At 33.1% G+C, this 26055-nt stretch overlaps 1 protein-coding gene across 1 annotated transcript; it reads left to right on the top strand.

Annotated features, from left to right (window-relative positions):
- Positions 1-8132: 8132 nt before the first annotated feature.
- On the top strand, positions 8133-24328 carry LOC110271816 (replication protein A 70 kDa DNA-binding subunit B-like). Its single transcript, XM_088492297.1, has 13 exons — positions 8133-8174; positions 8216-8495; positions 8709-8822; positions 20947-21171; positions 21314-21410; positions 21558-21679; positions 21789-21873; positions 22061-22193; positions 22315-22469; positions 22621-22750; positions 22893-23093; positions 24134-24175; positions 24278-24328. The coding sequence occupies exons 1-13, from the start codon at positions 8133-8135 to the stop codon at positions 24326-24328; spliced, it is 1677 nt and encodes a 558-aa protein (XP_088348423.1).
- Positions 24329-26055: the final 1727 nt, after the last annotated feature.

Raw genomic sequence — 26055 nt, 5'->3', positions numbered from 1 at the left:
GCAAGAAAGAGAGAGGAAGAGAGAGAGGGAAAGAAAGTGAGAGATACAGAGAGAAAGAGAGAGGGAGAAAGAGAGAAAGGAGGGGAAGAGGGAAGGAGAGGGAGGGAGAGATAGAAAGGAAGAGGAATAGGGGAGAGAGTGAGAGAAATGGATAGAGGGAGAAAAGGGAGAGAGAAAGAAAGGGGAGGGGGAGAAAGAGGGGCAGGGGAGAGAGAGAGAAAGGAGGGGAAGAGAGAGGAAGATAAAAAGAGAGAAGGGGAGAGAGAGAAGGAAAAGGGAGAGAGAGAGAGAGAGAGAGAGAGAGAGAGAGAAAGAGGAAGACAAAGAGAGGAGAAGGGGAGAAAGAGGGGGAGAGAGAGAGAGAAGAGGAAGAGTGAGAGGGGAAAGAGAGAGAGAAAGGGAGAGAAGGAGAGAGAGAGAGAGAGAGAGGAGGGAGAGAGGGGGAGAGAAGAGGAGAAATAGAGGAAAAGGGAAGAAAAGAGAAAAAGGGAGAGAAGGGAGAGAGAAAAAAAGAGAGAGGAGAACTAGTTTTAGCCTATAAACCAGTTTAAACTGGTTTTTTCTATTAAAACTAGTTTTATTTTTATGAAGTGGTTTAAACTGGTGCACTGTATTGTAAACTGGTTTAAAACCAGTTTCTTATTTGACAAAGTAGTTTGGTTCAGTTTCTAAACCATTTAAAATGATTTAGTGCAGTTTCAGTTCAGTTTATGAAAAAATTGAACCATGAACACCCCTAGTTATCGGCCGGTTGCTCGTTTCTACTCTCTCTTTGTGAACGTGTACGGCCTCGTCCGCAAGTAGCCATTAGGGTTCCTGTCTACACCAAACAATTGATATCAAGGTGATCAGTCTCAATATCAAAAGTCCAGTGCTTCAATTATCCCAAAAAGGCACTCACAAACAAGCATGCTTTGAAATATCAGGTAGATAACCTAAATATCATGAAAAAAAATGACCCAGAGTATGCAATGAAGCACAATCGGTCCATCCCTCGGGCTCACGAGGACGAACCGCTCTGATACCACTAAATGTAACACCCCAATTAACCTAAGCCTTACCTCTAGCCGTAAAACAAAGGTTAACCAAAGGTTACGACAATTCTAAGGCTTATACATATTTATATAGAAAGAAATAATATAATCTAGAAGCCTGATGAAGGAGATAGCTCAAAAACAGGATTTGAAAAGTACAAAACGTACTAGCGAAGCTACTAACTTAAAGCACAAAAACTAAATACAGTATAGCAATTATCATAGCATAGTATTATAAGAATCTAGCCACAGCTCGCGGAGTTTAAGCCGGCTAGCCATGTATACAGACAATCAAAAGACTGCAGTTCAAAAGGGCTTATACAAGTTTTGTTCTCTCAAATAAAAACCTCTAGACAAAACAAAATACAAAAGTGAGAGTACAAGTTAAAAATAACCAAGATTGACAACAAAATAGAATAAGATCCTCCGCTCTACTACCATCACCCAACTCACTGCGGTGGGTTGCGACTTGCATCTGAAAAATAACAACAACGTATGGAATGAGAATCAAAGGTTCTCAGTATGGTAATAGTGCCTAATAATGTAAGATGTAAGGCTCCGGGATGCCAAAGGCAATCCTAGAACTTCACATCAAACCGATATTCAAGTTTAGAACAAAATATAATTAACGTAAACCTTGAGCAGTAAACATGGTTTTCTAAAATTAAAGGATTCTAACTAATACTAATCACACTGTTGTATCCCATAGCCTTCGCCAACCTAACCTCCGTGCGATCCCATCGCCACCACCTGCCTAGCCTCCTCAGCATCAGACAAACACAAGATAAATACAAGCAAGTAAAACACAGATAGTATACATTTACAGCAAGTAATTCAAGAAGTAAGTAGGCATGTTATATAATTAGGCAAACTCAAGTAAACAAAGCAAGCAAGCATATAGAGAATGCATATGATGAATGTCTGTCCTATTGGCTATGATATCATATGTCGGTTATTGCCAAACCCGACAGAAAATCCAGTCGACAACTCCCGGATTAGTCTCTCTATTGCGCATAAGGAGGAAAATTCCGAGGGATGAGTGCCCTACCACCTTCTCCTTTCAGAGGAAAATATTCCGAGGGAACGTGCCCTACCACCTTCCTCTGGTTGCCGCATGATTCCGTGGGTTAGTGCCCTACCACCTTCTCCTTTCAGAGGAAACATTCCGAGGGAGCATGCCCTACCACCTTCCTCTGGTTGCGAGAAATATGAGTGAGAAGCCCAGCTTCAACTCTCACATCCGAACGTAGGCGGGAGACTGCCACAGCCCCTACAACGGAGAATAATGCATATCGTAATCACATATTCAAACTCAAAGGCCACTGCTTATAGCACCCTTCCACTCATACTCGTCACGGCCATTCTCAATTCACAACTTCCTATTCCGAACTCACTAATTCGTCACTTTCTCAACTCATATACCATTCTTCTTTCGCACTCCACCAAACCCAGCCTCAGAACACACCAGAAACCTAAGCCTCCGTCTTCTAACTTTTTAAAATAACATCACTAAATCCCTTAAGTTCTCTCCCATATTCTCATACCTGAAAATTTTGTCCAAGAGTCTTAAAATGGTGTTATTGAAGCTTGCAACCTTGTTGGGAAGGTAGAATAGTTGAAACAAGTGAAATTTGAGAAACAGGGCATGTGCGTGCGCAGGCACAGGAAATTTTGAAAGTGTGCGTACGCATGGGAGTGTGCCTACGCACAGGTATAAAAACTTGTAAGGTCTGTTCACTCGCACAGGGTGTGGTAGCGCTCCCAACAGGCGACCCTTCCTGGCTTGTGCGTGCGCACAGGGCTGTGCGTCCACACAGGTTGCAATTCTTCATTGATGTGCGCGCGCACAAGCTGTGCTAACGCTGCAAGCAGTAAGTCTTTACCTGCCTGTGCATACGCACAGGTCTGTGCGTGCGCACCAGGCTGTGCGTGCGCACATATCAGAAGTCCTGAAATTCTGCAACTTTGCAGAATTTCAGATTTTTAACACCAACTTTGAATGATCATAACTCCCTCTACAAAATTTCAAATTTTACAAACTTTATATCAAATCAAAGGGTTTTCAATGATCTTTAATTCTAAACCAAATTCAACAGATTTTGAAAACCGAGGCAAAAGTTATGATCAGACAAAGTTTACCAAAATTCCCTTTTTTTTACCAAAAATCACAAATCCTCAACTTCAGCAAAATTCACAATTCAAAGCCAAACTAGTCATACCCCAAACAATACCAAAACAACATCAAGGTCCATACCAAATATTTCTCAACCACTTCAACCATTCAAGCATATAAACCACTTAATACTCACCTCATCCAACTTTAAATTCAATCTAACATCACATCCAATTTCCTTAATACCACCATCAAATTCTCAACAACCATAACAAATCTCATCATTCAATATCTCAATTTATCAACTTTTAAACAATCATCTCCATTTACCAACAACATCAATATGCATTTGTAATCATCAACTATATCACAAACCTCCATCAACAACAATAAGTCTCACATTCATCATCAACCTTCATAATAATTAAAATACCAATAATCATCATCAAATCATATAATCATTATCATTATTATTCCAATTTCTTCCACACAACACCACAACAACATCAATCAATCCCCATCAACAATCCCAATAATCAAATTTTCCCATCAACATCATAATCAAACTCTAACATACACAACTCATAAAATCATCAACACAATTCACATGTCACTTACATAATTCAATCCACCATGTATTTAATTCAATCCTATCTTAAGGTCAACTAGGCAAAGTATCCAGAAACATTACATATTACATAAAGAAAACCGAAATCATACCTTGGCCGATTCCCAAATGCTCCAAACACCAAAACGAAACCACCAAACTCAATCCAAAGCCTCAATCAACTCCAACAAACACCAAAGCTCAAACGAACAACACATATATCACCAAAATAAAAAACTAAGATATATAAAACAACTAAACACAAGGATTTAGTGAAACCTTACCTTATCCAACGTGAGTAGGGGTAAAATTCAATAATTACCTGCTACTAGAGACCACCTAAACAAGCAAAACCACAAAACTTGCTCAAAAACCAAACCTAAAATGTGCAGAAACTTAGGGCATGAAACTGGGGAGTGAGATGCAAGTTATTACTAGATTTCTTTATATAGAAAGGAAGAGCTCGTCAAAAGCTTCTTGTGGTCATGAACGGCTCGTCAATCGAAGGTCCGTAGCTCAAGTTATGGCTCCGGGAAGATGGAGGTGAATAGTGCTCCCATGGCTTCTCTTCTCTCTTCTCTCATAACCGAACTCCCTTTCTCTCTTTAATGAAAATGAGCTGAAAGCTCATTAAAGGAGACTTATATAATTGAAAAATGGTATAGTGGAAGAAAGTTATCCGAAGTGGCATTTTCTGGGTTTTTTGAATTTTTTTAATTGAAAAATATCACTTTAAGGGTCCCACTTATAGCTCATAATCAGTTGTGTTCTCTCTCTTCTATTATCCTGTCTCTTGTCTCTTCGTTCTCTTCTTCTTCTCTCTCTCATTGAAACCCTATTCACCTCCTCCACTTTCCCCAAAGTCAGCTTCTTTCCCTCTTCTTTCTCTCTTCTTTTGGATCATTCTTGCCACCCCTATCATCGTTCGCCTGCTCTGTTTCTTCTTCTCTTTGTTTTATTTTTTTCGTATTCTTCCTCCTCTTCATTCTTCCATGGTTTCTTCGTCACCGACGACGTTTCTACTGTCGGTGGTGTCCACAACCTCATAAAGCGTGAGCCCTCGCTCGGCCGCTCGCGCTCCTTGGCGATTCCGTTTCTCCGCTCAAGATGGACATTCTCTGGCATCGATTCGGATCTCGACGGCGTGAGAGATTCAACGGCTGTGAACGGTAGCCGATCGGCGAGGTCGTTTTGGTCTTTTTTCAGGTCGCACAAGAACTACAGGTCGCACAAGAGGTCGTTTCCCTTTTTTCCCAATGTTTGTGACTTTCTGTGATTTTGATTTGTTTTATAGTTCGTTTGATTTTTAAGTTTGTGGAGGGGTTTTTGTTGTGTTATTTTTTCCCTTGGTGTGATTATCATTTCTTCTTAGTGTAGTTTGATTTGATATTTGATATTGGCTATAATCAGCGTGATAATGTTGAGTTTATTCAATTAAAAGTTTATTTGGAAGAGGGATTTTATTTTAAATCACTATTTTTTATAATCACTATTTTGAATTGCTATGTTTTATAATAAATTCTATTGTATTTTTTCTGTTTGAAAAATTCACGAATTTTTTATTTTGGTTAATTTTAAGTTTTATAATTTCTTGTGTAATTTTTTAATAGTTTGTTTCATTTTTACCAGGTTGAGACCAAAGTGCAGAACTCTTGAGGAAGTCAAAGAAGTATTACATTATTTTTCCAAACGAACGCCTCTTTAACCCAGATAATGTTAAAGAAGTTAAAGAAGAGTATTACATATGGTTTTAGCTCTACCAAATGCTGAAAGAAGTTGTGCAGATACTGAATGGAAAATTTGAGATTGAGGTATTCGTGACTAAATTTTCTTTTTAATTCAATTGTGCCATCCTTTTTGAATTATTGTGCAACTAAGTGTGTGTTTGGATTATAGTCCGTTTGCATAAAATTAATTTTGCAAAATTGATTTTGATGATAAGTAAGTTTGGGTTAACGTGATTTATGTTTGGCAATCTTTATATCAAAATTGATTATAGTAAAATAAATATTGTTTGGATTATACTACTTAAAATCACTTTTAGATGAAAAATTACTAAAGGAGACATCAATTTAAATAATTTTTTTTATATACCTGCAAAATCAAAACACTATCAAAAATAATATAAAAAATATTTATCATATAAATAAAATAAATACAATAAAAAATAAAAATATAAAAGAGAGTACTATAAATTTTATAATGTTAAACAAAAAAAATTCTATAATTTTTTTAGTACCATCAGTACTCTTTAATTTAGTATTATTTTGGACTATAAATTTTCATTATTTATGACTTTATTGTTATTTATAATTAATTTTTTATTCATTTTATCTTTTTTTTATAGGATCATAATTTATATTATATAAAATTTTGATAATAAACATAGTATAAAATAATTACAATTACAAATTTTACAAAGTCAGAATAAAAAATAAAAAAAATAATACAAAACAAAAATAGAGTACATCAAAGAATAGGAAAAAAATTATACAAATAAAAAATAATAAAAATTTCATAAAATCAACAACATATATCATATGAATAAAAAAATACCATAAAAAGTAAATAAAATTCATATGAATAAAATCAAATAAAAAAATAAAAAAATTTCATACACAACATAAATAAAATGCAGTAAAAGATAGAAAAAAAAGAATTCATATGAAAAAAATAATAAAAATATCGTAAAAATTAATAAAATACTTAAAAAATCAGAGTACCATAAAAAATAAAAAAAATCAACAACATTTATCGTATGAATCAAAGAAATACAATAAAATAAATAAAAAATCATATAAAAAAGCCAAACAAAAAAAAAGATTTCATAAAAAATATACATATAAAAAATAATATATTAAATGATAAAAAAACTCATATAAAAATAAAACATGAGAAATCAGAACACTACATAAATAATATAAAAATATTTATCATATAAAGAAAAAATACAATAAAAAAAACATAAAAATTAAAATATGAAAATGAGTAGTAAAAATAATAAAAAAATTAAAATATTCAATTTGTTAGTGATTGAAACAAATTTGAATGATTTTGATGAAAAAAAATTGGAACGAAAAAACTATGAAGAAGTAGGAACTAGGAAGAACTACAAAGAACATGTAATAGTTATTGGTATCATTCTTATAGAAGAAAATGAAGGGTAGGGTTGGTAAAAAAAAATTTGTACCCAATTTTCTAATAGCAATCAGCAACCATGAACGTGAAACGAAGAAGCTACAAATTTTAGCTTTTCCTGAACATGCATTCAGAGGCAGAATCAATTCTGCATTTAGAAAGATAAAAATTGCCAAACATCAAAGTGAAACTTTCAAAAAGCTGAAACGAACTTCTCTCCTCCCCAACATGTTTGCCAAACACACTCTAAATGGTTTGGAATATTTGCTACTGATTTGATATTGTATATGTCAATACTACTATTTCTTATTTTGATCTTGAGGTGGTTTATTGTAAGGCCCAGAATCTTTGAAAAGTCTTATTATGATCAAGTCTCAAATCCTACAATTATTTATAGCCTTAATTTCAGAGATTATTTTATTAAAGATAATTAAGGCAAGTTTTGATTTATTGGATTTGAGATAAGCTATGATTATTATCCAATTTTATAATTATTGGATTATTTTCTATATTTGAATTATAAAGTTGATAATTATAAAATAATAAGTATTTTATATGATTTGGGTTGGATAAGTAATATTTTAAATATTAATACTGTTATTTTGGAAAATGAAGAAATTAAGTATATTATTTCTTATTATTTGATTTGGGCATTTTATTGAAAATAATTGTAGAGTTGATGAACAAATAGTATTTTATATATTATTATTATTGGATTAGAATTTATTTCTAATTACTATATTATCCCTATTTTTAAGTGAAATTACTAAAATGTCCCTAACCCTAATTTTTGAAAATGAAACCCTAACCCAGTAACCCGCTAACCGACCCGGTTTCCTTCACTCACACTCAGCAGCAGCAGCTGCTGCCCCTCTAACCTAAGCACACACACAGCCGCAACCTTCCCCATTTCAGCCAGCAGCAACATCTGCAAAAATGAAAGAAAGAAAGAGAGGGAAGGGAGAAACGGATTCGTGGAGGAGAAGAAGGAGAGGAGGGGAGGAAAGAGACTGCGCCGCGCGCTGGGCTTCTCTGCCACCGCGCCGTCGCCGTGACTGCCGGAGTCGCCGCGCCCTGCACGCTCGTCGCCGCCGTTACGTGTAAGTCCACCTTGGTGCCGGTCGAAGAGGGGTGAAGGAGAGATGTCGAGAGTGAGACGCGATGGAGGTGAGTGAATAGAACTGCCATCACCACCGTCCTGTCCGTGGGGTTGAGATCGCGTCGCCATCTTGGATCCTCGATGCCGCCGCAGTGGAGAGTGGAGCAGTCACCGCCAAAGGAGGTGTTTCGCGCATTACCGTGAGCTGTGAACCACTGACCGAGAAGAAGCTCCATCCTCGTCCCTGCTGTGCAGCGCCGGCGCTATTAGGGTTTCACCGCCGCCGTCCTCGTGGTAGCTGGTGTCGTCACCGGAGAAGACCACCGGAGTTGCTGTCTGCTTCTGCCTCGGGATTATGCAAGTTGCCGGAGCCCACTGCCACCAGAGCTGACCAGAACCACCACTGTGGTTGCCGCTGGGATTTTGAACGGAAGAAGGAGAAATCAGTCGCGCCGCCGTGCCTGGCAGCCGGGAATGCTACTGTCGTCGCCGAAAAATTTGTCGGTAAGGGTTTTAAGTTGATTCTCCTTCCGTTGAGTTTCCGGAAACCTCATTGTTGCTGCATGTTGTTCAGGTCACCGCTGCCGCTTTAGGTGGCTATCGGGCTGCCGCCGAACCGGTTCGGAGACCGTCGCTGTTTCGGTTCAGCCGTTCCTTCTTCGGTTCGGTAAGCGCTTCAATTGGAAAGCCCTTTTGTTATTGTTCCGTTATCTCAAGCTGAGGTTTGTGGCATTAATTGCTATGAGATTGAGTTTCGGTTGTTGTATGTTGCGATTAGAGTTGCTGAGATTGTTGAGAACGCAAGTGGAGCCAAGTTGCTGGCTGCAGTTGGTTTTGGGTTGAGGCGGAGATGACTCTATGAGACTTTTGGGCTATGGAATTGCGTTTTGAGGTAGGGGCGCTTTCCAAAAACTATAGTTTATTATTGGAATTATTACATATGGGTACTGATGTGAGATATTGTGTATTTGGTGATTGTATCTGCCTTATGTATTATTTGATTGACTCGAATGACTATGGATGTTGGTTTGGCCGAATTGTTGTGTGGCTTGTGAAATGTAATGTTTGAAGTTGATTCCTTAAAGATTTGAAATGAGTTTAATCCGTTGAGGATTGGTTTGAATTGAGTCAATTATTTTGATGATGTGGAAGATAGAATACTCTTGAAATTCAGCCTGTGTTGCTTCAATTGATTTGGTTTTGATAAATGATTTATTGCTGAACCGATTCTTTAAAGCTTTGGAAATGAGTTAAATCGGTTGATATTGAGTTGATTTTTGAAATGGCTTCCTTGAGATATGCCACTGAGGCTACTGTTGGATTTAGCTTGCTTTTGAATTGATTTCTGGTTTTGAGCTGTTGAAAAGGAATGAGAAACGGTTTAGTTGGGACCCGAACCGGGTGGCAAAAGTCCAAGTTTTAGGGGAGGTGCTGCCGAAATTTCTATAGAATCTGAGTCCTTATTTGAAATGTTAATTGGGGAATTTTGAGTTTAATGCCTTTCGTATCTATTTTGAGGATTGTGAAATTATGGCTTCTTTATTACCTTTACTTAGAGCAATTAAGAAAGCAATGAAGTTATGCTTTGAAAGAATTATTGAAAAGAGAATCATGATTTATCCTTATTTTCCAAGAAGAACAGTATGTCTTTGGGTACAAGTCATTTGAAAGAGAATTTTGCTTTGAGGCTGTTTTAAAAGGTAAAGCGGGTTTATGTTTTTCTCTATTAAACACAAAGATTGTCCCTTGGGAGAGTTTTCGTGATTTTAAAAGGAATTGGATTTCGATTGATGAGCCTCATTATTTTGACGTTTTAAATAAGATTCAAAGTATCTTTTGAACTCTAGTTTAACACAACAAAAATGATTCTCTTATCAGTTTGAAACGCTTCAGATTTAATTATGGAATTGAAGCCGGTTTTGTTTAAGTAAAGGAAATGGTTTCGAAAGAAGTAAAGGTTACGTGACTCGGTTTGGCTTAGATCCTATTTTCTTACTCAAATCAGAAAGCCAATGTTTTAATGATTTTAAATGATTTTGGCGAAATGAGATATGTTATTCTCCCCTAAAGACTTGGGACTCTGCCGAGAAACTTTGTTATAAAATCCCATTGTTGAATGGATGATTTTGAGTGTTTCCAAAAAGAATCTTTAACTTGCCATGGTTATGGAAGTTTGGAAAGAGGATGCCGAGAGTGACATTGTTTTCAAAGGGGAATTTACCTTGAGTAAAAGTGGCTTATGAGCCTAAAATGATTTGAGAAATGAGATCTTTAAAGCCAAGGCTGAAAAGAGTTGAAACTCGATTTCAAAGTGAAATGAATTGAGAAAATGATTTATGGCTTAAATGCCGACTTTATGAATTTAATGATGTTGAATGGTGGAAGTGCTGTTTTGTTGTGAGCCGGAATGGCTGTGTATGATTATACATATTGGTTGGTTCTGGATTGAACCGTGAGCCGGAATGGCTGTGTATGATATGAATATTGGCTGGTTCTGGACTGAACCATGAGCCGGATGGCTGAGATGGATGTTGATCCATGGATGAGATTGAATGCATGTTTATGCTGAATCATTGATAAATGTGAATGTTGCACTTCCACTATCTGAGATACGAGTTTCCCTGGGTAGTAGCAGTGGCTAGCCACCACGTGCTCCGGGTCGAGACTTGATACTCTGTTGACCCTATGTCGTAAGTGTGGCCGGGCACTGTGAAAGGCCCGGATGAGCTCGCCCCCGTAAATATTCACCAGTGAGGGTGATGGATATGGATCATGATTATGATCAAGTTTATGATGAGTACAACTCGAGTTGGGGATGCACGACAGAGGGACAGTCCAATGGTTAGCTACCAGGACTTGTCGGGTTGGCTCTATAACCGACAGATGATATCATCAGCCACTAGGGACAGGCATGCATCATATGCATTTGTGTGACATTGGTTGGGTGTGCATATTATACTTGGTTTGCCTATGTGATTAATTGCTAACTGTTCTACTTGTAATAACTGTTTGTTTGTGCTTGAACTTCCTATCTGTGTTTGCATCTGGGACTCTGTTGGATTTGTGGTGACTGGTTGTTGGTTGGATTGTTTGGGCCTAGGGCCGTGGTTGGAAAGAGATGAACTGATGGTTGATTTCGGTTTTGTGTTTCTGGTTTGGAATAAAATTATGAAAGGCTATTTTGGTTCCGCATAGATAAACCGTTTTGAAAGGCTTTTGAGTTTTGAGAATTGAATGGTTCCTCTTTCAGTAAAGATTTTTTACTTTACTTTTATTGAAAACCGTGTTTTTGAAAAGAGGCATAAGAAGGTTATTAATCACTGGTACGGTTTATCTTCATGTATCCTATTACAGTAATTCCCAAAAACCCTCTACTGAGAACCCTTTCGAGGATGATGTTCTCACCCCCCTACATTTTTCCCCTTTCAGGATATGGGCGCAGAAGTTACGAAGAGTTCTTTTAGTTGTGGTTGAAATGCTCTGTATTGCTTTAGACTATTATTTGTACCCTCGCCTTTATCTTGAGATATTCTGTAAGAGGGATAGGAATTGTATTGGATTATGTTTGTAATATTATATATATATATATTTTTGTATATATATGGATGTACTCTTTATGAGTTTTGTAAGTTGTATGGTATTTATGGACGTATGTTATCGGATGAAAGTTTTTGGGAGCGGTATTGCGGTTTAAAGTTTCAAACAGGCTCATATTTTAGTATTAAATAAGATAAGTGTCGTCGTAATGTCCGACCTATCAGAGTCGCGCAGCCGGAAGCGTGAGCTTTGGTAGTTAGGGTGTTACATTTATGATCTTAATGATGAATGCAAGAGGGTTTTGCAAGAAAAAGTAGATAATCATCGTACACTACTACTAAGTTATATATTATATATTGAAAAGAAAAAGATTTCCATAGCATAATATGTGTGTTATATTATTCTCCTATAGTAATGTATGCTTCTTCAATTATAACTTATGCTTTATGATGATTATTTATTGTATCTTAGGATATGATTAGTGAGTTATCCATCCATACATACAAACTAGAATTCATGTAGTTTCATCGGCGATGTCGAATTTTCAGGTGTTTTAGAGTTTTCTTCAAAATTGGAATTTGTCGAATCCCGGGTTTCTCTGGGGGATTGCGTGTTGATGCCAATTTCAAAGGCTTGATTATGGTATCAGCGACCTGCGATTGGTTAGTCAGAACTCATTCAAAACATTTGGGATCAGCTAATCTCCTGCATTATCGTGACATCATTGGTAAGTGGTCTGGTGTGGATGAGGTGTTGTGATGATTTTCTCTCAATAGTCAGTACTTTGTGTTAATTTCAAGTTAGTTTCTTTTAATTTTGTTTATCTTTAAATTGCCGCAACTTTAGAGGTTCCGGATCATTTTTATTTATTTATGAGAAGAATTGAATAGATGTGCCATATTTTTCATTGTGTGTGAAAATTTATGTGTTCGTTGTAAATGTGGTTGGTTTATTGTAAATCACTATTTTTTATGATCACTATTTTGAATCTCTATGTTTTATAATAAATTCTATTGTATTTTTTCTGTTTGGAAAATTCACGAGTTTTTTATTTTGGTTAATTTTCAATTTTATAATTTATTGCGTAATTTTTTAATGGTTTGTTTCATTTTTACCAAGTTGAGACCAGAGTGCAGAACTCCTGAGGAAGTCAAAGAAGTATTATATTATTTTTCCAAACGAATGCCTCTTTGACCCAGATAATGTTAAAGAAGTTAAAGAAGAGTATTACATATGGTTTTAGCTCTACCAAATGCTGAAAGAAGTTGTGCAGATACTTAATGGAAAATTTGAGATTGAGGTATTCGTGACAAAATTTTCTTTTTAGTTCAATTGTGCCATCCTTTTTGAATTATTGTGCAACTATATGGTTTGGAATATTTGCTACTGATTTGATATTTTATATGTCAATCCTACTATTTCTTATTTTGATTTTGAGGTGGTTTATGATCTTAATAATGAATGCAAGAGGGCTTTGCTGGAAAAAGTAAATAACCATCGTACACTACTACTAAGTTATATATTATATATTGGAAAGAAAAAGATTTTCAGAACATATATATGTGTCACATTATTCTCTTATAGTAATGTATGCTTCTTCAATTATAACTTATGCTTTATGATGATTATTTATTGTATCTTAGGATATGATTAGTGAGTTATCCGTCCATCGATACAAACTAGAATTCATGTAGTTTCATCGGCAATGTCGAATTTTCAGGTGTTTTAGAGATTTCTTCAAAATTGGAATTTGTCTATTCCCGGGTTTCTTTGGGGATCGCGTGTTGATTCCAATTTCAAAGGCTTGATTCTGGTATCAGCGGCCTGTGATTGGTTAGTCGGAACTCATTCAAAACATTTGGGATAAGCTAATCTCTTGTATTATCGTGACATCATTGGTAAGTGGTCTGGTGTGGATAAGGTGTTGTGATGATCTTCTTTCAGTAGTCAATACTTTGTGTTAATTTCAAGTTAGTTTCTTTTAATTTTGTTTATCTTTAAATTGCCGCAAGTTTGGAGGTTCTGGTTCTTTTTTTTATTTATGAGAAGACTTGAATAGATGTGCCACATTTTTCATTGTGTGTGAAAATTTATGTGTTGGTTGTAAATGTGGTTGGTTTATTGTAAATCACTATTTTTATAATCACTATTTTGAATCGCTATGTTTTATAATAAATTCTATTGTATTTTTTCTGTTTGGAAAATTCACGAGTTTTTTATTTTGGTTAATTTTCAGTTTTATAATTTATTGCGTAATTTTTTAATAGTTTGTTTCATTTTTACCAAGTTGAGACCAGAGTGCAGAACTCCTGAGGAAGTCAAAGAAGTATTACATTATTTTTCCAAACGAATGCCTCTTTGACCCAGATAATGTTAAAGAAGTTAAAGAAGAGTATTACATATGGTTTTAGCTCTACCAAATGCTGAAAGAAGTTGTGCAGATACTCAATGGAAAATTTGAGATTGAGGTATTCGTGACAAAATTTTCTTTTTAGTTCAATTGTGCCATCCTTTTTGAATTATTGTGCAACTATATGGTTTGGAATATTTGCTACTGATTTGATATTTTATATGTCAATCCTACTATTTCTTATTTTGATTTTGAGGTGGTTTATGATCTTAATGATGAATGCAAGAGGGCTTTGCTGGAAAAAGTAAATAACCATCGTACACTACTACTAAGTGATATATTATATATTGGAAAGAAAAAGATTTTCAGAGCATAATATGTGTGTCACATTATTCTCTTATAGTAATGTATGCTTCTTCAATTATAACTTATGCTTTATGATGATTATTTATTGTATCTTAGGATATGATTAGTGAGTTATCCGTCCATCGATACAAACTAGAATTCATGTAGTTTCATCGGCAATGTCGAATTTTCAGGTGTTTTAGAGTTTTCTTCAAAATTGGAATTTGTCTATTCCCGGGTTTCTTTGGGGGATCGCGTGTTGATGCCAATTTCAAAGGCTTGATTCTGGTATTAGTGACCTGCGATTGGTTAGTCGGAACTCATTCAAAACATTTGGGATCAGCTAATCTCTTGCATTATCGTGACATCATTGGTAAGTGGTCTAGTGTGGATGAGGTGTTGTGATGATCTTCTCTCAGTAGTCAGTACTTTGTGTTAATTTCAAGTTAGTTTCTTTTAATTTTGTTTATCTTTAAATTGCCGCAAGTTTGGAGGTTCTGGTTCTTTTTTTTATTTATGAGAAGACTTGAATAGATGTGCCATATTTTTCATTGTGTGTGAAAATTTATGTGTTGGTTGTAAATGTGGTTGGTTTATTATAAATCACTATTTTTATAATAACTATTTTGAATCGCTATATTTTATAATAAATTCTATTGTATTTTTTCTGTTTGGAAAATTCACGAGTTTTTTATTTTGGTTAATTTTCAGTTTTATAATTTTTTGCATAATTTTTTAATAGTTTGTTTCATTTTTACCAAGTTGAGACCAGAGTGCATAACTCATGAGGAAGTCAAAGAAGTATTACATTATTTTTCCAAACGAATGCCTCTTTGACTCAGATAATGTTAAAGAAGTTAAAGAAGAGTATTACATATGGTTTTAGCTCTACCAAATGCTGAAAGAAGTTGTGTTGATACTCAATGGAAAATTTGAGATTGAGGTATTCGTGACAAAATTTTCTTTTTAGTTTAATTGTGCCATCCTTTTTGAATTATTGTGCAACTATATGGTTTGGAATATTTGCTACTGATTTGATATTGTATATGCCAATCCTACTATTTCTTATTTTGATTTTGAGGTGGTTTATGATCTTAATGATGAATGCAAGAGGACTTTGCTGGAAAAAGTAAATAACCATCGTACACTACTACTAAGTTATATATTATATATTGAAAAGAAAAAGATTTTCAGAGCGTAATATGTGTGTCACATTATTCTCTTATAGTAATGTATGCTTCTTCAATTATAACTTATGCTTTATGATGATTATTTATTGTATCTTAGGATATGATTAGTGAGTTATCCATCCATCGATAAAAACTAGAATTCATGTAGTTTCATCGGCAATGTCGAATTTTCAGGTGTTTTAGAGTTTTCTTCAAAATTGGAATTTGTCGATTCCCGGGTTTCTTTGGGGGATCACGTGTTGATGCCAATTTGAAAGGCTTGATTATGGTATTAGTGACCTACGATTGGTTAGTCGGAACTCATCGGCAATGTCGAATTTTCAGGTGTTTTAGAGTTTTCTTCAAAATTGGAATTTGTCGATTCCCGGGTTTCTTTGGGGGATCGCGTGTTGATGCCAATTTGAAAGGCTTGATTATGGTATTAGTGACCTACGATTTGTTAGTCGGAACTCATTCAACACATTTGGGATCAGCTAATCTCTTGTATTATTGTGACATCATTGGTAAGTGGTCTGGTGTGGATGAGGTGTTGTGATGACCTTCTCTCAATAGTCAGTACTTTGTGTTAATTTCAAGTTAGTTTCTTTTAATTTTGTTTATCTTTAAATTGCCACAAATTTAGAGGTTCTGGATCTTTTTTTATTTATGAGAAGAATTGAATAGATGTGCCATATTTTTTATTGTGTGTGAAAATTTATGTATTGGTTGTAAATGTGGTTGGTTTATTGGCTGTTTGTTCTTTTTAGATTAATATTAAATCCTTTTATTTTTAACTTTAGACTTTATCTTTTTTTTTGTAGTTGTTTGATCTTCCATTTTTTGTATGTATCTTAATTTGAAAGGGTTTATTATGTCTGGTTTTTGGTGTTACTGTAAGCATCAAGCTTATGTCTTTTTTGATCTTTTGATTTTTTTAGAGTCTGGGGTTTTGTCTTTATTTTTATTTGGGTATCTGTTTCTTTTTTTGTGTGTTAGTTAGGGCCGTTGAGAAAAAATTGTATTGCATCCACTTGTTTAGAGGTTTATAAGTTCTTGTTTTACTTTGGCTGATTTTCGATGTTTATATCGGGTATGACGTTAATTATGAAGATGACCATTAATTGTTACTCCTGTGTTTTGGATTTTTTACAATTGTGGCTTTATTTTTTTTTAATGACTATTTGGTTTTTTCCGCGTGGATAATTTTGGGTAGCTGGAAAAATGGATTTTGCAAGGAATTATTTGAATTTTATTTTGAATTTATTACTGTGTAATTGTGTTTATTTTATCTCCTTTGAATTTTTGTCAGTCTATTTTTATTATTTATTATTTTATATCAGTTAACTATTTTGTATCCTTTATTATTTTGATTGGTAAATTGGGAGGTTGAGCAGGGATAGGATAAGAAAAAGCATATGAAGGTCAATGTTGTTAGCCTGCCACTATTATCACGTATAGTATGGTTATGCTAATGTATATATTTTGGTGTCTTTGTCTGTGGTTGTGACTGAGCTGTCTCGTAGACGAAGAGATTCGCTGCACTGCCTACAACTTTGCTCACCTTCTCAGAGAATTCCCCTTTTGGCTGTGTTACTTTCTCTCATGTCTTTGTCATCTGCTTTGGTCCAAATTGTCGTGGTTGTAGTGATGTCTCCAATGGTGAAGGTGATGTGTTTCCCATGTGTTCTCTGATTTTGTTTCAAATAAATATTAATTTACCTTTTTGTAACTGTGATGTGTTAGCAAAAAAATTGTAAATCTTTTATTTGTGAAAAGATAAATTAAAATCTTCTTTCCCGTGATTCTCTATGGATTTGTGAGTGTTCTTTCTGTGTTTTGTAGTATTTATTTTTTAATTCAGATATCTGTATATATTTTATTCGGCGGGGTGATACTAATACTGATAATAGTATTAGTAAACTATCGAAAGTTGCCTGTGATTATGTTGTTATTTGTGGTTTTTGGTGTTACTTTAAGCATCAAGCTTATGTCTTTTTTGATCTTTAGATTTTTGGCTGTTGTACTTTCTCTCATGTCTCTGTCATCTGCTTTGGTCGAAATCGTTGCGATGGTAGTACTGTCTCCAATGGTGAAGGTGACGTGTTTTCCATGTGTTATTTGATAATTTTGGGTAGATTACTGATATTTTTGGGTAGAAAACTGATATTTACAGTTGTTGGTTACAGAAGTTGTGTATTGCTTACATAGCTTACTGAGCAACTTCATCTCCAATGGGTCGGCAAAATCTCTATTGGTGGCTAAGTATTGGGTGGACACCGATTAGCTGCTGGGTTCCGAGAAAAATTCCTTCTAGCACAAAGTTAAGTTAAATAATTTTTCTTCATATCTATTTTTAGGAAAACTGTTCAAACTTTGATACAATGAAAGAATCTTGTGTTATTCTTGCTCACTATTCAAACACATTGTGTCTTGATGATTGTTGGAGTTTTCACATTTTGTTTGTATTTTAATTTCAATTGATTTTCTTATTCGTGTTTTTTGGTGTTACTATTAGTATGAAGTTCATGCCTTTTTTCGATTTTCGGATTTTTTTGTGATTGTGGTTTTTGTCTTGCTTTTCTTGTGATTGTTTTTTTTCTTGTCTCGACTATTTCCCGTGGTTGAAAAAAATTGTCTATGTGTCATCTTGGTTGAATTTTACTTTAAATATGCTACTGTGTAATTGTGCTAATTTTATATATGCTCTTGATTTAAGTGAATATGTGAAGAACTGAGTTTTCTTTTAGTGCTAATTCTAGATATGTTCTTGATTTGAATGTTATACAAGTTCGAAGGTGCATGTTATTTTTTATTTTCACAGTCAGTGTGATTAATTGTATGTTGATTTTAATTTTTTTCTAATGGTTTAAACTGTTGCTTCGTATACTAATAGTGTGTTTTTTTTCTTGTGGTTAGTGGGTCTAATATTACTCTTTGTTCTAATACATGAATGAAAAATTTATTCAGATACTGCAACGTCAGAGGATTTTTCTTGTCTCTTTGCTTATTTTGTATAATTTTTTTCTCTTCTTTTTAATATGCTCATATGATTATGGTTTACTGCTTTATGAGATTTAATTTGTTTATAATGTGTTCCAATTTTTCAACAAAATGGTTTTCCCAAAGTATAGCAGTTTATACTTATTTTATTTTGTCTTTTTTTTTTATTTTCCATGCTGAGTGATGTGTTTGTTTATTTTTTATAGGTCTCTCATCTTAGATATCATGATTGATGTGATTGAGAAAGATATTTGGTATTCTCAATAAGATCTCATTTTTTTTGTTTTTTAACTCTTATATATGTAAAATTACTTTTTAAATAAGTGTAGAATCTATTTCTTAGGTTCAATTTAGTGTGTTGTTTCCTATGCAATAACTCTATATACCTATATCGACTTGTGTACTTTTTTTATATGGATTTGGTAGAAGTTAATAGTCTATGTGTGAGAGGTCTATTATGAGGTAAAAGGATTCAGTTTGGTGTGGATCGGTTGTAGGGTAATTTATCACTCTATAATAGTATTAGATTTGTTGAATCATCTCTTTTTTTCAATTGAGGTAGGACTACCTGGTGACTCAATGTGTTTTCTCTCTCAATATAAATTTAATTTAATATTTTTATTCTTTTTTAATTTATTTTACTCATTATTTTTACAGATTGTTTGCTTTGGAGGAATATGTGGTAAAAGAAAGTGTAACAAGAGAGAATGGGTGAAAAATAAAATTTCTTACTGTTTGGTTTAGGGAAGAAAATAAAAAAAAGGAAAAAATGAGTTGGAGTCCATGTAACTCTTTTCTCTTCATTCATTCATGAGATGAAAATAGCTGGAAAATGTCACAATAATATCAAAATGAGAACTTTGTGGTTTATTTAATAGAGATATTAAAATTTTTAAATTTATTCTCTTTGAAATTTTAAAATACATCTCTCTTGTTATTTAATTTTAAAAAATAGTTTTTGTTAGATAAAATATTAGTTAAAAAGTGGGATAACTTATTTATTTTATTTTTTTCTCACCCTACATCATGGATGATGTGTTGACTGCTTTTTATAGGTCTTTGTTGTTTGTTGTGATGATTGATATGATGACTGATGTGATTGAGAGGGGCAGTTGTTATTTCCAATTATAATTTGTTTTTTATATATTATTACTAGGTGCTATATATGTCAAATCAATTTTTTTGGTGTAGAAAGTTGGGACAGCTTGTGACTTTCCCTTCTTTTGGGTTGTTTTAGATTCTAGCTATAAATTGCATCTATCTAATCACTAAGCCAATGATCTATTATTTACTTATATATATATATATATATATATATATATATATACTGTTACTACCTATACTAGAAATACATTATCCAAGAAATTATATTGGATTTGATTTATAAGTTAACATTGATATTCTAACCATTTTCTATTTAGTGTTATATATTTAGGTTGAATGCTTAATTGATTTTTTCAAAATATTAATGTTGTTTTGATATTGCTGCTCTTTTTATTTCCATTTTGTTTGTGATTGATTATTCTAATTGATTTGTTCATTGATATATTATCTTTTGTTGATTTTTTTTATTTTTCTTTCCCTGGATTTGAAGTTCTGGGATTTAGTTGTTAATGGTTTACATTGATTTAGTAGATTCAGTTAGATATTGGTGGGTTATAAGATATTTTATATCTCTTATGATAGTGTAAAATATTAGATTTATCAGTCCCTTTTAACCAATTCTCTTATTATCCTATAATAGTATAATAGTCAGGTGAGATATGCTAATAGATGTCTTTTCTTATTCAGTTTGTTCCCAATGACTACATTATAAGTGTTTTTGGTTGTGCCTCATATGTATATGCATACATGTTCAAGTAGATTAGATGTTAGTGGGTTTTAGGGTATTCTATTCTATTACTTTATAATTATAATGCTATGAGATTTGTTGGAATCTGTCATTTCTTATTCAATTGGTGCCCAAAGAGGATAGCATAGGTGTTCTTGATTGTGGTAGCTACATATGTATGGATGTATAGATATGTATGTGATAGATATTAGATGATGTATGCTATGTGATACATATTTTCCCACCTTTTCTTTGAGGTATTCAAATTCAATTTTTTTGGTGATTTCTTAGCTTGTCTATAAAAGGGACTCATTAGTTGTATGGTCTAATGCACCTTCTTCCTTCTCTTAAATCTTTTGTTTCTCTTTTCTATTTATTTTTTTAGTTTTCTCTATTGTGTTTAGTGGTTGAGCCAATGCCTCCTCCATTTGATTCTATCTCTAAGATCCACCCTCCAAGGGAGGCATGAAAACTTAAAGTTAGGGTACTAAAAACTTGGATTGTTCCTTCATTTGGAAATCATGATGTTGCAAATTCAATGGAAATTTTTCTTGTTGATGAAGATGTGAGTGGCTGTTCATTGTTGGTCTTGGGTTGATTTTATTTATGGCTTTCTTTCCTCTTGAATTGTATTCTTTGTAACTGTTTTTTTTTTATTTGTTGTTATTATCTTGTGCAGTCTAACAAAATCCAAGCAACTGTTAAGAAGCATCTCATAAATAGGTTTAAAGAGAATATTATTGAGGGTCAAACATACCGAATTGTCATATTTTAGTGTTGTTCCAAACCAAGACAATTATAGGGTAGCAGAACATGAGTTTAAGTTGGTTTTCCTTAACCGTACAACTGTTATTCCTGTCCCTGATGATGCTATCCCCAAGACATGTTTCAGTTTCTATCCATTTGATGAGCTGTTGAAAATGACTACAGATTATGTTTACTTAGTTGGTAGGTGACTTTATATCTGCTTTGTCCCCTTCATTTTCTTTTTTTTTTTGTTTCAGTTTGTTGCCTTTTTTTATTGGTTAATTTTTTATGAAAGTGTGCAGTTTTGAACTGTAATTTTGTTGATGTTTGTTTTTTTGGACAGATGTTATTGGTTTGCTAACTTCTGTTGGTGAAGAGAAAGAGTATGTGAAAGATGGCAAAGTGATGAAGATGATTGTTCTTGAGTTATCTTCAAAAGAGTTTGTTTTATGCGCCTTATCTCAATGTTGATTGTGTTTTGTATTGGTTACCTATTATTTATGTTAAGCATTGGCCTGTTAGTTTTTAGTGGCGTTTTATATTGAATTGTTAATGGATCTAAGTTTTTAAAAAAAAATTTTTTTCAGGTTGGCAATACGCTGTGCTCTGTTTGGGGAGTACGTGGATGAAGTGCATCGTTTCTTAGGTTCTAGTTATATGGAGCAGCCAGTTGTTGTGATCCAGTTTGCCAAAGTTAAATTCTTTAGGGGTAGTGAATATTATAATGTTTAAGCTTCCCAAATTCTTCTGAAATTTCTTTGTTTTATATTTAGTTTCATGTTTTTCCTTATTTATCTATTCAGCTGGGTGTTTTGTAGGACAAGTTGGTATCCAAAATGTTATGCATGCTACTCGCCTGTTCTTTAATCCAGATTTGGCTGAAGTTGTTGATTTCAAAAACAGGTTATTGGATAGTATTTTAATAAATGACATGTTTAGTTCATTGATGTTCGTATTTATAGTTTTAACTTGGTTAATATAATTTCAGTTTATTCTCTTTATTTGTGTTTTAAGTTTAGTAGAGATTGTTTCTGTTTTTTTTTTTCCTGATCTTTCCCTTTTTTCTTTTTAATTCTTCTATGATGATTAGTATGGTTGATCAAGGTATCAATGGAACACAACCATTGTTTATTGCTAATGACGGCAAGGGTATTTCATTGGAAGATGATTTTATGTGGCTTACTAGGAGATGCACTATTAAGGAACTCCATGATAACAATGAGGTTTATTGAGTTTTTGTCATGTCTTTAATCAATTTTGACTTAATTGTCCTTTGATGAAAATCTTATATAAAATTATGTTTTCTATTTATATCTTAATATTTATTTTTTTATGTTATAATAGGAAGGGTCTTTTGTGGTTTTTGGTATTGTGAGATCTATTGTGGATGAGGGACCTTGGTGGTATTCAGCTTGTGTTTATGGGAAGTCAATTCAGCCTCAAGGTGGTGCATATTATTATGATTTTTGTCAGCACTATGTTATCAATGTGACTCTTAGGTACCTTGTGTTTATTTCTTTATGTGTGATATTCTTTTTTTTCTTTCTTTTTCCTGCTGTTGTTTAATTCTCCTTGTTCCATTTTTCTAATTATAGTTGTTTTGTTGTTTTTTGTGTTAAATTTTTTATTGAGTATTTCTTCTATGGTCAGATATAGGATCAAAATAGCGGTTGAGAATGATAATGGACATGGTGTATTTGTCTTATTTGATTTTGAGGCTGCTTACTTACTGAAAAAATCATGTGCTGATCTGTTTGAAGAAGTTCAAAAGGATGCAAGTGTATGGTTTATTCTTTTTTTTTTGTTGAGTTTAATAGTGGATTAGATCTATTTATGCCATATATAATTGTTTGTTCAATGTGTTTGAGTGTGTATTTGGTCCTTGATTTTTCTAAGAACCATGTGATCAAATTATTTCACAGGTTGTTTGTGGAGATAGTTATCCTGTGATGTTCCAGCAATTGTTGGGGAAAAAATTGGTTCTTAAAATAGATACCAAGAGTGTTGGTACAGACAAATATTTTGGAACTTTTCGTGTGAGAAGAGTTTGTGATGATGCAGCTATTATTTCCATGTTTGAGTTGCCTAACTATAATGCGGATGATGAGTGCACTCCATTAAAAGTTGCATCTTCAAACTTGTGTATTTCATATGTACCTGTCTCATAATGGTGTTTTACTTTATTTCATCCTTCTTGTTTTTTTTTTTGATTGATTTTCTTTTATATTTTTTAATAAATTGTGTTTAGGATGGTTATTTGGGAAAGATCCCTTCAAGTGACCATGAATATATTGTTGGCAAGAAGAATCCGTGTGAGGTGCTGGATGAGAGTATCACTTTTGATGGGAATTGTTCTAATATGAAGACAAACTGCAAGCCTTTGATTGATTTTCTTGGTGAAAAGGGTGCTGAAGTTCCTGGATTGGATGATATAAGTAGTGAAGTTGATATTGTGAAAGAGAGGGAAAATTGTTGATGATAGTGTACTTGCTGATAGGGAGTGCAGCCTCGAAATTGAGGTCCTCTTGAATTCTCCTCCGGTGGAAACTACGGTAAGTTGTTTATTAAAAGTTATTTAAATTATGAATGTGTTGGTTGGTTAAATTATCTATTGTATTCCATGAATTATGGAGGATAATCAATTTAATTAGGTTAGAAAATTAAGATGATTTGTCAATCTATATGTCTGCGTGTTCTCTACTATTTATATTTATTCAATTATTCCATTCTTTTGCATTGTAGGGTGTACTTTCTGTTGTTCTTGATGGGTCCCTGTTCATGTGATCAAGAAAGAGACTCTTCACAATCCTTCTAGGGGTGAAAAGGTTAAGAGAAATATGAAAAAAGCTTTTGATGATGTTGCTGATGAGGAGCTTGGCCCAACTTCTAAGGTTCTCTAAGACCGTGATCTTTGAGATGTTTTAATGGAACTGCTGGTGTTACTGTGAAATAGTTTACTAATCTAAGTAGTAGTTAACTTATATACACTGAATCCAATGTTTCAATCAGATATAAAGATGCTGCCTCTGTCCCATCCATTTTTTGAGCTGTGTCCAAAGACTAGCATGGTTTCATAGTTTCCTTTTATTTATTTGTACTTTGTTAGGGATTGTACACAGTGTCCTATATAAATGATGTGATATGGTCAGGTTATGGATTCTAGGTTATTTTGAAATTTGCACCTATGATGTTTATTTATATATATGTATGTACTTTCTTGTGAAAGTACACACTAAATGAAATTCAACAGCTTTTCTATTTATTAATATATTGTGTACTTTTAATTTCTTTAACTATTGTTTTGTAGTTATTCGAGTATTCTGTCAAGATATTTTCCTTTTTACAATGTCCCAGCTAAAAGATAATAATAATAATAATAATAATAATAAATAATAATAATAATAATAATAATTTTGTCAATATTAAAAGATAAACATGTAAGATTACTGCTAGTGTCAAACAAGGAATTATGAGTTATATGTTGTTCTTTTAGCTAGCTATGTATTAGATATATTGTGTTATTAGGTCTAGCTTAGATACTATGGTTGGTGAGTCACCTTTTCTACATATTTTTGTTAGATTAGCCTCATATTAATATTAAATATTTAGGTTTTACATTTTTTCCTCTCATTCCTATTGTAGCTTTAATTTATAGATATTTATATATGTGTGTGTTTATATATATGTGTATAGTTTTGTTTGTTGAAGTGATTTCTTGGTATCCTTTCACAAAAAAAAAAAAAATACTCAAGTGTTATCTTGAAGATTCTTTGTTCTATATGTTACATATGGTATGTATTGTGCCGTGCTCATTGTTGTTTGTGATATTTTGTAGGAAATGTTGTTGGCTCATTACCTAACACTACATCCACAAATACTATAGGTTATTTTTCTTTTTTCCTATTGGTTAAATATTGTAGATCTTCATTCCTTTTCACCTATCATATTTGTTATTGTTACTATGGATACTATGAATTTTTTTATATATGGGTTTTCTTTTTTACGTTTCTTGTTTTTTATAATTTTTTTTACTATTATCTTATTTCATCTTTATTTGAATGTTCTTTTGATTTATTTTAAATATCGGATGATGTAGGTGTTGATCGAGATGCTAGCAGTCTAACACAAAATTTATTAGCTTCAAGTATTATCATATGTTTAAGTTCTATTTTAATTATTTATAACATAATCTTATATTTCGTGTATTCATGTGTGTTTTATAAAACTTAGTTTCAAACCAATAATAATAATAATAATAATAATAATAATAATAATAATAATAATAATAATAATAATGGTAGTCGTGGTGATTGTAGTAATGTTTAATTTAATATATCTTGAATATTAGTTTCCTTTAATTTTTTTTATTTCATATTCTATGTTTAATTTTATTTTTATTTTCTGGGGGATCCTTTTTTATTTCGTATTGTAAATGATATGTGTGTAACATATATTTAAAGTATCAAAGATTAATTATGCTTACTCCATAATCATTTATTTTTCAAAAAACAGATGAATCAGATATATATGATCCTTCCATAAATTCTAGAAATCCATTTGATTCTCTGATTGATCATCCTCTTTTTTCGCAAAGTGGGCTTCAAGGTATTTGTTTTTTTTATTTTTTGTTTCGTTCTATGATAATATTTCTTTTTATCGTTCGATTTAATTTGTATGTGTTGATTTATTTAATTTATTCATACTAATTTTCTTCAGTGTGTTTGTGGTGTAACGTGATTGTAGTGATCTTTTCCTTTTGTTTGAAATTTATACAGGATGTCTTGATATTGGTGATGCTGATTACACTTATTCATTTTGTGGGGCAAATTTTTGGTTCTTAGAGCGTGTTGAAAAATATTCAACAATAAATCAACTAGTATTTACACTTTGTTGCTCGAAAAGAAAAGTTCAATTACCCTATTTGCAAAGGCCTCAAGAATTATTGTGTAACCTTATAGATGGTCGTGATAATAAGTCTTTACATTTTCAAAAAAATATCAGATCGTACAATAGTATGTTTGCATTCACTTCTTTTGGATGTAAGGTGCATGACTCAATTAACGATAGTAGTGGACCACCTCAATT

The sequence above is a fragment of the Arachis ipaensis genome, chromosome B10, assembly GCF_059453495.1.
Source record: "Arachis ipaensis isolate K30076 ecotype BB chromosome B10, ASM5945349v1, whole genome shotgun sequence".
In the NCBI taxonomy this organism is placed as follows: domain Eukaryota; kingdom Viridiplantae; phylum Streptophyta; class Magnoliopsida; order Fabales; family Fabaceae; genus Arachis; species Arachis ipaensis.
This window is presented reverse-complemented; position numbering and strand designations above follow the sequence as displayed.

Excerpts from the sequence above, each read along its gene's own strand:
- LOC110271816 (XM_088492297.1), top strand. The coding sequence starts at position 8,133 with ATGCCGCCGCAGTGGAGAGTGGAGCAGTCACCGCCAAAGGAG. Across the intron at positions 21,172-21,313 it reads AGATTATGTTTACTTAGTTG|ATGTTATTGGTTTGCTAACT; the intron begins GTAGGTGACTTT and ends TTTTTTGGACAG. Across the intron at positions 22,194-22,314 it reads AACTCCATGATAACAATGAG|GAAGGGTCTTTTGTGGTTTT; the intron begins GTTTATTGAGTT and ends ATGTTATAATAG.